Genomic DNA, 12415 nt, shown 5'->3' with positions numbered 1-12415 from the left:
TCTTTACTCACATTCTCTCACCGCACTCAGGTGTAAAATGCCAGGCGTCATGTCTCTGTCCTTCATGTTTAGTGTTGCTGTTGGTTTGAGACCATTGTAAAGCACTTTGAGCACGTTTAGTGGATATTTCTCTATATAAATGCTTTGTTAATATTCTAAAATTTTAAAAAATAAATTTTATGTCAGGGAGAGGTAGATGAATAAAATGTTTCGTTTTTCTTCAAGTTCTTGATTAGCGTAACAATTATAATGCGTTTCACACCAAATCAAAATTGTCTATGATAAATCAGTAAGAGGAAAATTAATTTTCCGATGTCCGTAATTTTCATTGTAATGACATGATTTGCCAGATTTTAAAAAATTTCGTTTGTTTTTCTCTCTCTCCGCAACCAGGTTCGAACCGAAGCCTCCCTCCCCACCTCTCTCTCTCTCTCTCTCTCTCTCTCTCTCTCTCTCATTCTCTCTCTCTCTAGCTAATGACAACAGTTACAACACATCACGTTTGTGAAGTCTAACGGTACCAGCGCGTTTATATCGCCTTCATATTGCCGGTCTGGAACAGAAAATATTTTTTATTACAAGTTTAGAACAATAAATAACTTTTCCGTGATTGTGGAGATTAAAGTTCAAAGACTATACGAACAGGCTACAAAAAGAAATAACGTACTCGAAATTTGTCGATTTTTGCAAAAAAATTGACTCATCTGCAGACAAACAGGCTATGTGGTCTTGTGGTATGACACTCGCTTTCGGATTGGAAGGTCCTGGGTTCAAGCCTGACTCGGAGCATAGTTGAGTCCTTGGAAAAGGCTTTTTACTCAAATTCTCTCAACGTACTCAGGTGTAAAATGAGCACCTAGCCGTTAACAGCGTTGTCTCTGTCCGAAAAAAGTATGATATCGCCTAAAAGACGTCATGTCCCGTCCTAGATGTTAAATGTTGCTGTTGGCCAGGGACCCGTTGCAAAGAGATTTGAACACGTTTAGTGGATATTGCGCTGTACAAAAGCTCTATTAAAAAAAAGCTAAAAAAAAAAAAACAAAAAACCCTAAAATACAAAACATGTTGTTATAAACAGAATCAATAACCTGAGGTCGGCCTTCAGGAAAGAAGTAAAGTAAGTAAGTAGAGACGTCCGAGCTATCGGGTGCCAGTGGGGAAGATGTTTATGAATCCGTGTTGTCGTACTTGCCATATTTGACGTTCATTTATGGTCAAGAAATCCTTAGACCAGGACTATCCAACTTGGACTTAGGAAATTCATCGCATTCTTTAATTGTGGAAAGTGAGGTACCATTGTAAATTCATTTTGTTTTACATATATGTATCAGTCCGCGGATTTTGCTCGTAAGATTTTCTTCTTCTTCTTCTTCTTCTTCTTCTTTCTTCTTCTTTCTTCTTCTTCTTCTTCTTCTTCTTCTTTCTTCTTCTTCTTCTTCTTCTTCTTCTTCTTCTTCTTCTTCTTCTTCTTCTTCTTCTTCTTCTTCTTTCTTCTTCTTCTTCTTCTTCTTCTTCTTCTTCTTCTTCTTCTTCTTCTTCTTCTTCTTCTTCTTCTTCTTCTTCTTCTTCTTCTTCTTCTTCTTCTTCTTCTTCTTCTTCTTCTTCTTCTTCTTCTTCTTCTTTTCTTCTTCTTCTTCTTCTTCTTCTTCTTCTTCTTCTTCTTCTTCTTCTTCTTCTTCTTCTTCTTCTTCTTCTTCTTCTTCTTCTTCTTCTTCTTCTTCTTCTTCTTCTTCTTCTTCTTCTTCTTCTTCTTCTTCTTCTTCTTCTTCTTCTTCTTCTTCTTCTTCTTCTTCTTCTTCTTCTTCTTCTTCTTCTTCTTCTTCTTCTTCTTCTTCTTCTTCTTCTTCTTCTTCTTCTTCTTCTTCTTCTTCTTCTTCTTCTTCTTCTTCTTCTTCTTCTTCTTCTTTCTTCTTCTTCTTTCTTCTTCTTCTTCTTCTTCTTCTTCTTCTTCTTCTTCTTCTTCTTCTTCTTCTTCTTCTTCTTCTTCTTCTTCTTCTTCTTCTTCTTCTTCTTCTTCTTCTTCTTCTTCTTCTTCTTCTTCTTCTCTTCTTTCTTCTTCTTTTCTTCTTCTTCTTCTTCTTCTCTTATTCTTCTTCTTCTTCTTCTTCTTCTTCTTCTTCTTCTTCTTCTGATTAATATTATTACTATTATTTTTCATGTTGCTAATGTTATTATTATCATTTGCATTAAAGATTGTAGACTTGAATAAAATCCTGAACACTGAATCCTGAACTTCTGACTTTGAACAATTTAAGATTTTTATAACTGACTAGACTACACTGGCAGCCAGGCTTTTTCTAATTCTAATCAAATTGTTGATGGAAAAATGACTGTCCATATCATTGCACCATTGAACGTGGAATTTGGTAACTGTCATCGTGTCTTCTGGCTTATTTTTCCCCTTTTTGTTTCATGTTTAAGCTCGTGGGGAAATTCAATCAACTTATGTATCAATCGTTATAGCGCTTATTCACATTTCTTTCTTTCTTTCTTTCTTCCAGAGTTCACCATTTGTTGGTAAGCACGGTTTCAACGTTGTGTCTTATGTCAAAATCGCCAAATACGAAAAGGACAGCTCTTCTTTGCATCCTGACATTAGTTATGGCCCTAATACGATCTAGATATAATACTATTTTCAATTTTGGCTTGAAGGGGTAAAGACATCAGCTGAAAAAATGAATTTAAGATTTATTAATGTATGGTACTCGAGTATAATGTGCACGTCCCATGAAAGAATCTGCAGTATGTGTTGTTTTTACTGATGATCAATGTGAAGAGCTTCGAAGCTTCGACATAAGCTCTATATGAATGTACGTCTATTATTTATTATTATTATCTTCTTCTTTTTGTAGCTTTCCGAGTTTTATGTCAGGTTGACCAGCAAGTAGAGAATTACAGTAATCATGGCGAGACCGTATCAGTGCAAAAACGGCCGTCTTCAGCAAATGGAGAAGAGTGTATTGTTTCATTCGATGGATTCTCTTTCATTCAAAATTCATGGTTTTGATCATCTGGTTTACTTGATGTTCCATGATGAAACAGTCGTCCATCATACGCATTGCACAATATCAGATGAAGCCGTTTGCATGCGTGATGGCACAGAAGAAGAAGAAGAAGAAGAAGAAGAAGAGAAGAAGAAGAAGAAGAAGAAGAAGAAGAAGAAGAAGAAGAAGAAGAAGAAGAAGAAGAAGAAGAAGAAGAAGAAATGAAGAAGAAGAAGAAGAAGAAGAAGAAGAAAAAAAGACGATACTGATGATGATGGCGATGATGATGATGATGATGATGATGATGATGATGATGGTTATGATGATGATGATGATGATGATGATGATGATGATGATAATGATGATGATGATGATGATGATGATGATGATGATGATGATGATGATGATGATGATGATGATGATGATGATTTTAAACAGAAAAAAATGGAGGCTGGCTGAGACTAGCTTGTGTACATGTGGATGCCCAGAGCAGACGATGGCGCACATCCTTGGAGAATGCCAGGATGGGCCCAGCAGCATTTACCGTGACCTAAGAGTCTGCTCCCCATGTGCTGTGGAGTGGGTTCGGTGTTGGAGCGACAAGCTATGTTGATGACCTGGCTTTTTTGTTGTAATGAATCTCAAACCAACAAGAAATATTTTCAATTAAACTCTGTCAAAACAAGCTCATAATATCATCAGACCTGCAAATATGTGCAAGACATACAAAAATAATTTTTCCAATTTGAAAAAAAGAAAACGAGAAACAGATTAAGCATTTGATTATTTCCTCTGTTTAAAATCTTTTGCACGTATTAATTTCAACTTTCAGAGCTTTAAAATACAATGTCATGGCTTATGAAGATTATATTTTAAATAAAATCCAAATCAGTGGCGTCAAGTGCTAAATTATTCAATGTCTGCATGTGTCCCTTAAGCCATTTCCCTCTGTCTTCAAACTCCAATCAATATATTAAAGTTGAACTTGTGTGAAGACGTGAATCTCATTTGGTCCATTATGATGGCAGTTTTGAGGATTATTATCTACTTTTTCGAATTGAAAGTCTGGTATTGTATTTGGTAGAACAACAAAATATATGCGACACATTTCATTCCGATTTTGAAGTGCTCATTACATCAATCAAAAATAAAAGGTTCCTCTACCAGTGTTAACGTCTCTGGTTTTATGAATTATAAATATATGAGTGAAAAAATATTCTTGCGAAATGAAACAGAAGCGGTTGAATTCTTTGATGGTTTGGTCAATTCACAAAGCTGATATCATATGTGGTTGCCCTTCGTAATTTCTAGAAACAAACTATTAAAAAGATTAGCAGGGATAGAAACATCACCATGCAAATTTTCTTTACAAGTATGGAAGAAAGTCTTTTCTTTATTTTTTTCTCTTTCTTTTATATTTACAAATATAGCACGTTTAAGTCATTTTCTTCTTCTGATTATGGCACCACTTTATACTGTAAGAATGCCACGCCGCTGATAATAATAATAATAATAATAATAATAATAATAATAATAATAATAATAATAATAATGATAATAATAATAATAATAATAATAATAATAATAATAATAATAATAATAATAATATAATAATAATAATAATAATAATAATAATAATAATAATAATGCCAGTAGTCACTTTTCTCCAAATACGATAATCACTTCAAACTGAAACACACACACACACACACACACACACACACACACACACACTGTCTAATACAAGATTAATTTTATAAACACGATGACATCCTTCCCTAACGACACGTGTCTGTTAGAACCCCGAATATCTTCATTGTATTCATAAACACCAAGGGGTTTTCTATCACAACCAACCAATCAAATGTCATGATGGAAATTATCTTTGTAATCCCATCCAGAACGAGGCTAAGTCACTGACGCCGCATTCCAAAACACGAGTGTAAAAATGGAATGGTTGGGGGGTAGTGAAGGCACTGGGAAAAGAAATGACTTTTATGAGTGAATTAATCGTGATTTGTTACCTTATGTTCATAATATAGAACCATTTTCAGTTGTCTTAGTCGTATTGTTTGCCAAACAGTGATAAGAAACGTAGCCTGTACCTTGTACTCATGGTATAATAGAAGAAAATGTTACAACTTGAGTTAATTAACTCTAGTATATAAGCTGAGAAATGAATAGTGTTACGGTACATATCGTGACAACCCTTAAGCATAACGTAAAAGGTGGCGACATTGACAAGATGAGGAAAATTACACACGATAAACATGATACAAATTGCCGCCATCATGGTCATGAGTCTTTTGTCACTGTCGACTTTTGTTTTCTTCTTCACGATCTCTGGCTTGCTGGAATCAGTTGTATCTAATTGTGTTGCAGTGTTGATGGTTGTGGGTTTAGAATCGGTGACTGTGCTGTCATCAGTGAATGTGCTTGCGGTCATTCTCTTTGATGAAGATGATGACTTTCTGAATTTTCTGTTGGATAATGACGTCAGCATCGTAGCATTACATATGACAATTATAATAAACGTGATGAATCGAAGAGAGAGGTTCAAAGTTCTCGTAATATTCGAAGCGATAACAAATTCAGCAGTGACATTCTCAAATTTTAGGACCGAGAGCATAAACATCCCGGAGAACTCATCAAAATGAATTGCAAGATTCCAGACAAAACAAAAACAAACGGTATATAAGCTTTTCATGGACGTGAAGATATACTTGACTTTAAACGGGAACACAATTGCAACAAATCTTTCTATCGCGATACAAGTTGTCAAAAAACAAGTTACTTGGTTGAAAGTTGCAATCACAGGTGTAAACATATCAGAAACAACATATATACTTGCCCCGCCGATGTAATATACACCTAATAAAGATATACCTCCGAAAGATTTAGTCCAGAGTTGTGCAAAACAATAAATCAAATCAGATATCGCCAATCCAAACAAGCTGACTGTGCTACTGTCGGAAAGAATTCCAATACGAGAGAAAACGATGAGGTTGATGACATTGGCGATGATTCCCCACAAAGCGATGAGAATGATGAACACGGTAATAAAAATTATAAACAAATCAAATATAACCCAGTCATACGGTTGTTTTTCACACCAATGCATTTCATATGAATACATTATAGCTGTATTATTACGAAATTCCATATTCTGGGACTTCTCTGGAAAAAAGAAAAGAAATACTTTACAATTAAGGACCGTCTTTAACTCATATATCTTTCCATAAATTTTTGTTCTACCTGATAAAAATCATGTCCTTTACAAGCTTCCAAATACCAATGGACTACAGATAAAAATATTTTCAAGTCCAATTGAATCTATGTACACACACACACACACACACACATACACACACACACACACATATATATATATATATATATATATATAATATATATATATATATAATTCTTATGAATGGTAGAGAGAAATGAGAAAAAGCGTAAGAAGTATACATAGAGAGAGAGAGAGAAAGAGAGAGAGAGAGAGAGAGAGAGAGAGAGAGCGAGAGAGAGAAGAGAGAGAGATAGATAGATAGAGAGAGAGTGATAGATAGATAGATAGATAGATAGATAGAAAGATAGATAGATAGATAGATAGAGAGAGAGAGAGAGAGAGAGAGAGAGAGAGAGAGAAGAGAGAGAGAGAGAGAGAGAGAGAGAGAGAGAGAGAGTTTGAGGAAGATATCAAATATGTATATAAACTCGAGCGAGGATGGAGGAAGTAAAATATAACACTAAAAATAATGTTAATATACTCTTTTTAAAAAACATCATCATCATAATCATCATCATCATCATCCTCATCATCATCATCATCATCATCCCCTCCTCCTCCCCCTCCCCCTTCTCCTCCTCCTCCTCCTCCTCCTCCTCATCATCATCATCAACTTTATATATTATTAAAAATACTATAAAAACTTGTTCCTTTCAAAACTCTTTATTCTGTAGCAAAAACTGCGCAGCCGGAAACATGGAATTTGTTAAAATCTTAAATAAATGTTGGTGGCGTTTTTATGCACCTCCGTTGGCGGTGATGGTAAATTAATGAAAATGTTGCTGCATACGTCCGTGAAGTTTAAATAGTTTTAGATTGTAGTTTACCACGCTGCTTAGTGATTACCGATGTACGATGATAATAAATTAAAGAATAATAACAATAATTTATAAAATCAAAAGTAAAAAGAAACATGGCACACAAATACTGATCTCAAATAAATAAATAATTTTAGAAAATTAAAATCGAAGTTTTTTAAAAACATGATAAAAAGTTTTTGAAAAAAAGGATGAATCAAAGAAGAAACAAAGATTCAAAGTAATATCCGAAGATAAAAAAAATTCACAATGGAATTCAACCAGATTTAACGGACAAGTCGGAGCTTGATCACTGATCGCTACGGAGTCCATGACATTCAAACATTACTAATCTTTCAACGTGAAATATTACTTAAAATTTTAAATCGGAATTAATACAACCAACTTTTATCAAAAGTTGTCAAAAACAAGTTCTTGTTGAAGGCTGGCAAGGTTGTAACAATCAAAAATTTAATGATACATTTTCCCCGATTTATAATAATAATAAAGATATGATCGATGATGAGGTCAGAGTTGGCAAGACAAGAGGGAAATAGGAGTATGCGCAATAAGAGTGATTGCTATGTGAGAAGAATGTAATTTTAAAAAAGATATTAACATATTTTTGATATTCCATAACGTTACTCATGCTGAACGGTAATAAAATTTAATCAACCTCAAAACCGTCATCTACTTCTTTTCTCACCATGCATTCTCTCTGATCATTATAGCTTATTATTCGAATTCTATCTACTTTCTAATTAGCAAATAATATCTTACTTAGGATCCTTCTATTAATCATATTCTCTTCCTAATCTTTCGTTCTACCTCTTAACCTTCATGTCCTTTCAGCCTTTCCAATTTCCTGTCTCTAATTATATTTTACGCTTTTTCTCATTTCTCATCTACACAAACACATATAATAATATATAACAACTATATATATATATATATATAATTTATAATGTAGAAATGAAAAATTCTTAGAAGTATAAGAGAGAGAGAAAAAGTAAGAAGTAGAGAGAGAGAGAAAGAGAAGAGAGAGAAGAGAGAGAGAGAGCGAGAGCGAGAGAGAGAAGAGAGAAGATAGAGAGAGAGAGTGATGATAGATAATAATAGATAGATAGAAGATAGATAGATAGATAGAGAAGAGATGAGATAGAAGAGATAGAGAGAGAGAGAGAGAGAGAGAGAGAGAGAGAGAGAGAGAGAGAGAGAGTGTTTGAGGAAGTATCAAATATGTATATAAACTCGACGAGGATGGAGGAAGTAAAATATAACACTAAAATAATGTTAATATACTCTTTTTAAAAAACATCATCATCATAATCATCATCATCATCATCCTCATCATCATCATCATCATCATCATCCCCTCCTCCTCCCCCCTCCCCCTTCTCCTCCTCCTCCTCCTCCTCCTCCTCTCATCATCATCATCAACTTTATATATTATTAAAAATACTATAAAAACTTGTTCCTTTCAAAACTCTTTATTCTGTAGCAAAAACTGCGCAGCCGGAAACATGGAATTTGTTAAAATGTTAAATAAAATGTTGGTGGCGTTTTTATGCACCTCCGTTGGCGGTGATGGTAAATTAATGAAAATGTTGCTGCATACGTCCGTGAAGTTTAAATAGTTTTAGATTGTAGTTTACCACGCTGCTTAGTGATTACCGATGTACGATGATAATAAATTAAAGAATAATAACAATAATTTATAAAATCAAAAGTAAAAAGAAACATGGCACACAAATACTGATCTCAAATAAATAAATAATTTTAGAAAATTAAAATCGAAGTTTTTTAAAAACATGATAAAAAGTTTTTGAAAAAAAAGAAAGAAACAAAAAGCAAACAAAAACAAAGTAAATCCAAAAAACAAAAAAAAATGTCAACATTGGGAATCGAACCCGGTACTTTCAAGGCTGGAGTCTGACAGCTTGTCCACTGCGCTACGGAGCCACTTGACTGTTCATCACATTTAATAAGGTCTTTCTAAAACATTATTTTACCTTCAATGCAACATCTATTTTCTGGTTTAATAACGCCACCAACATTTTATTTAACATTTTAACAAATTCCATGTTTCCGGCTGCGCAGTTTTTGCTACAGAATAAAGAGTTTTGAAAGGAACAAGTTTTTATAGTATTTTTAATAATATATAAAGTTGATGATGATGATGATGAGGAGGAGGAGGAGGAGGAGAAGGGGGAGGGGGGAGGAGGAGGGGATGATGATGATGATGATGATGATGATGATGATGATGATGTTTTTTAAAAAGAGTATATTAACATTATTTTTAGTGTTATATTTTACTTCCTCCATCCTCGCTCGAGTTTATATACATATTTGATATCTTCCTCAAACTCTCTCTCTCTCTCTCTCTCTCTCTCTCTCTCTCTCTCTCTCTCTCACGTGGGAAAGACGCCTAAGACTAGGAAGGAAGAAGAAGAAGAAGAAGAGAAGAAGAAGAAGAAGAAGAAGAAGAAGAAGAAGGAGAAGAAGAAGAGAAGAAGAAGAGAAGAAGAAGAAGAAGAAGAAGGAAGAAGGAAAGAAGAAGAAGAAGAAGAAGAAGAAGAAGAAGAAGAAGAAGAAGAAGAAGAAGAGAAGAAGAAGAAGAAGAAAAGAGAAGAAGAAGAAGAGAAGAAGAAGAGAAGAAGAAGAAAGAAGAAGAAGAAGAAGAAGAAGAAAGAAGAAGAAGAAGAAGAAGAAGAAGAAGAAGAGAAGAAGAAGGAAAGAGAAGAAGAAGAAGAAGAAGAAAGAAGAAGAAGAAGAAGAAGAAGAAGAAGAAAGAAGAAGAAGAAGAAGAAGAAGAAGAAGAAGAAAGAAGAAGAAGAGAAGAAGAAGAAGAAGAAGAAAGAAGAAGAAGAAGAAGAAGAAGAAGAAGAAGAAGAAGAAGAAGAAGAAGAAGAAGGAAGAAGAAGAAGGAGAAGAAGAAGAAAGAAGAAGAAGAAGAAGAAGAAGAAGAAGAAGAAGAAGAAGAAGAAGAAGAAGAAGGAAGAAGAAGAAGAAGAAGAAGAAGAAGAAGAGAGAAGGAAAGAAGAGAAGAAAGAAGAAGAAGAAGAAGAAGAAGAAGAAGAAGAAGAAGAAGAAGAAGAAGAAGAGAGAAGAAGAAAGAAGAAGGAAGAAGGAAGAAGAAGAAGAAGAAGAAAGAAGAAGAAGAAGAAGAAGAAGAAGAAGAAGAGAAGAAGGAAAAGAAGAAGAAAAGAAGAAGAAAGAAGAAGAAGAAGAAGAAGAAGAGAAGAAGAAGAAGAAGAGAAAGAAGAAGAAGAAGAAAGAAGAGAAGAAGAAGAAGAAGAAGAAGAAGAAGAAGAAGAAGAAGAAGAAGAAGAAAGAAGAGAAGAGAAGAAGAAGAAGAAGAAGAAGAAAGAAGAAGAAGAAGAAGAAGAAGAAGAAGAAGAAGAAAGAAGAAGAAGAAGAAAGAAGAAGAAGAAGAAGAAGAAGAAGAAGAAGAAGAGAAGAAGAAAGAAGAAGAAAGAAAGAAGAAGAAGGAAGAAGAAGAAGAAGAAGAGAAAAGAAGAAAGAAGAAGGAAGAAGAAGAAGAAGAAAAGAAGAAGAAGAAGAAGAAGAAGAGAAGAAAAGAAGAAGAAGAAGAAGAAGAAAGAAGAAGAAGAAGAAGAAGAAGAAGAAGAAGAAGAAGAGAAGAGAGAAGAAGAAGAAGAAGAAGAAGAAGAAGAAGAAGAAGAGAAGAAGAAGAAAAGAAGAAGAAGAAGAGAGAAGAAGAAAGAAGAAAGAAGAAGAAGAAAAGAAGAAGAAGAAGAAGAAGAAGAAGAAAAGAAAGAAGAAGAAGAAGAAGAAGAAGAAGAAGAAGAAGAAGAAGAAGAAGAAGAAGAAGAAGAAGAAGAAGAAGAAGAAGAAGAAAGAAGAAGAAGAAGAAGAAGAAGAAGAAAGAAAAGAAGAAGAAGAAGAAGAAGAGAAGAAGAAGAAGAAGAAGAAGAAGAAGAAGAAGAAGAAGAAGAAGAAGAAGAAGAAGAAGAAAGAAGAAGAAGAAGAAGAGAAGAAGAAGAAGAAGAAGAAGAAGAAGAAGAAGAAGAAGAAGAAGAAGAAAGAAGAAGAAGAAGAAGAAGAAGAAGAAGAAAAGAAGAAGAAGAAGAAGAAGAAAAGAAGAAGAAGAAGAAGAAGAAGAAGAAGAAGAAGAAAGAAGAAGAAGAAGAAGAAGAAGAGAAGAAGAGAAGAAAGAAGAAGAAGAAGAAGAAGAAGAGAAGAAGAAGAAGAAGAAGAAGAAGAAGAAGAAGAAGAAGAAGAAGAAGAAGAAGAAGAAAGAAAAGAAGAAGGAAGAGAAAGAAGAAGAAGAAGAAGAAGAAGAAAGAAAAGAAGAAGAAGAGAAGAAGAAGAAGAAGAGAAGAAGAAGAAGAAGAAAAGAAGAAGAAGAGAGAAGAAGAAAGAAGAAAAAAGAAGAAGAAGAAAGAAGAGAAGAAGAAGAAGAAGAAGAAGAAGAAGAAGAAGAGAAGAAGAAGAAGAAGAAGAAGAAGAAGAAAGAAGAGAAGAAGAGAAGAAAAGAGAGAAGAAGAAGAAGAAGAAGAAGAAGAAGAAGAAGAAGAAGAAGAAGAAGAAGAAGAAGAAGAAGAAGAAGAAGAAGAAGAATTGTAACAGGACATGTTTTTATTAACCTGTGTCTTTCTTTGTGGACTTGTGGTATGACACTCGCTTTCGGATCGGAAAGTCCCGGGTTCGAGACTCTCTCGGCGCATAGTTGAGTCCTTGAAAACAGGCTATTTAATCACATTCTCGAACCTCACTGAGGTGTAAAATGAATACCTGGTCGTTAACAGCGTTGTCTCTGTCCGAAAAAATGTAATATAGCCTAATACGCGGCATGTCACGTCCTATATGTTAAGTGTTGCTGTTGGTCAGGGACCCTGTGGAAATTGCGCTATATAAGGAAGAGCTCAAGGTTAACATTTTTATTCTTCGATGTGGATTTTTATATGGATTATCTTTTGACGGTGTTGTGTTTAATTTTCGGAAATCAATTTTATTCTCAAACGAACTATTTTTGGGCATGGGATATTCTCATTTTTCAAAATTGATATTATAGTCCAAATTTTTTTTTACAAATCCTTTTCTTCTTCACATTACGGGAGTTTATTCACCACTTTTATTTCTAAAACTGTCGTTGTACTATCAAATCCGTCACAAACCATCGTCTCTTGTTAAGGCATTGAGTCAAATTCGTACAGGGTAGAACGAGAAAATAAAGGGCGATCCCAATGTTCGCTGGCCACAGACCATATCGACCCCACCATTACAAACCATCACGACCCCCACCCACATAAACAACAGTCGATCTAAAGCCAAGTCGACTGCCATTGTCGTCGTCGTCGTTGTTATCGTCAGCGCCA

General features: G+C 34.4%; 2 protein-coding genes across 5 annotated transcripts in view; one reads left to right on the top strand and one right to left on the bottom strand.

Annotated features, from left to right (window-relative positions):
• The window catches only part of LOC144973991 (guanylate cyclase 32E-like), a 19780-nt gene extending 15803 nt beyond the window's left edge, over window positions 1-3977 (top strand). The window contains exons 14-16 of the mRNA XM_078916878.1: window positions 2274-2366; window positions 2853-2957; window positions 3877-3977. Of these exons, the coding sequence (XP_078773004.1) occupies window positions 2274-2366; window positions 2853-2957; window positions 3877-3977 (299 nt within the window). The remainder of the gene's footprint in view (window positions 1-2273; window positions 2367-2852; window positions 2958-3876) is intronic.
• The window catches only part of LOC144973380 (uncharacterized), a 179199-nt gene that overhangs the window by 164758 nt on the left and 2026 nt on the right, over window positions 1-12415 (bottom strand). The window contains exon 2 of one of the 4 annotated variants that reach the window (XM_078915730.1): window positions 4598-6161. The exons of the other annotated variants lie outside the window; for them this stretch is intronic. Coding sequence (XP_078771856.1) covers window positions 5044-6147 — 1104 coding nt within the window. The 5' untranslated portion in view covers window positions 6148-6161 and the 3' untranslated portion in view covers window positions 4598-5043. Of the gene's footprint in view, window positions 1-4597; window positions 6162-12415 lie in introns of those variants that run through there. 4 annotated transcript variants of the gene reach the window in all.

This window comes from Berghia stephanieae, chromosome 5 (assembly GCF_034508935.2).
Source record: "Berghia stephanieae isolate SIO BIC M18660-M18661 chromosome 5, UCSD_Bste_1.3, whole genome shotgun sequence".
Taxonomy (NCBI): domain Eukaryota; kingdom Metazoa; phylum Mollusca; class Gastropoda; order Nudibranchia; family Aeolidiidae; genus Berghia; species Berghia stephanieae.
The sequence above is the reverse complement of the archived record's forward strand: the minus strand, read 5'-3'. Positions and strand labels throughout refer to the sequence as shown.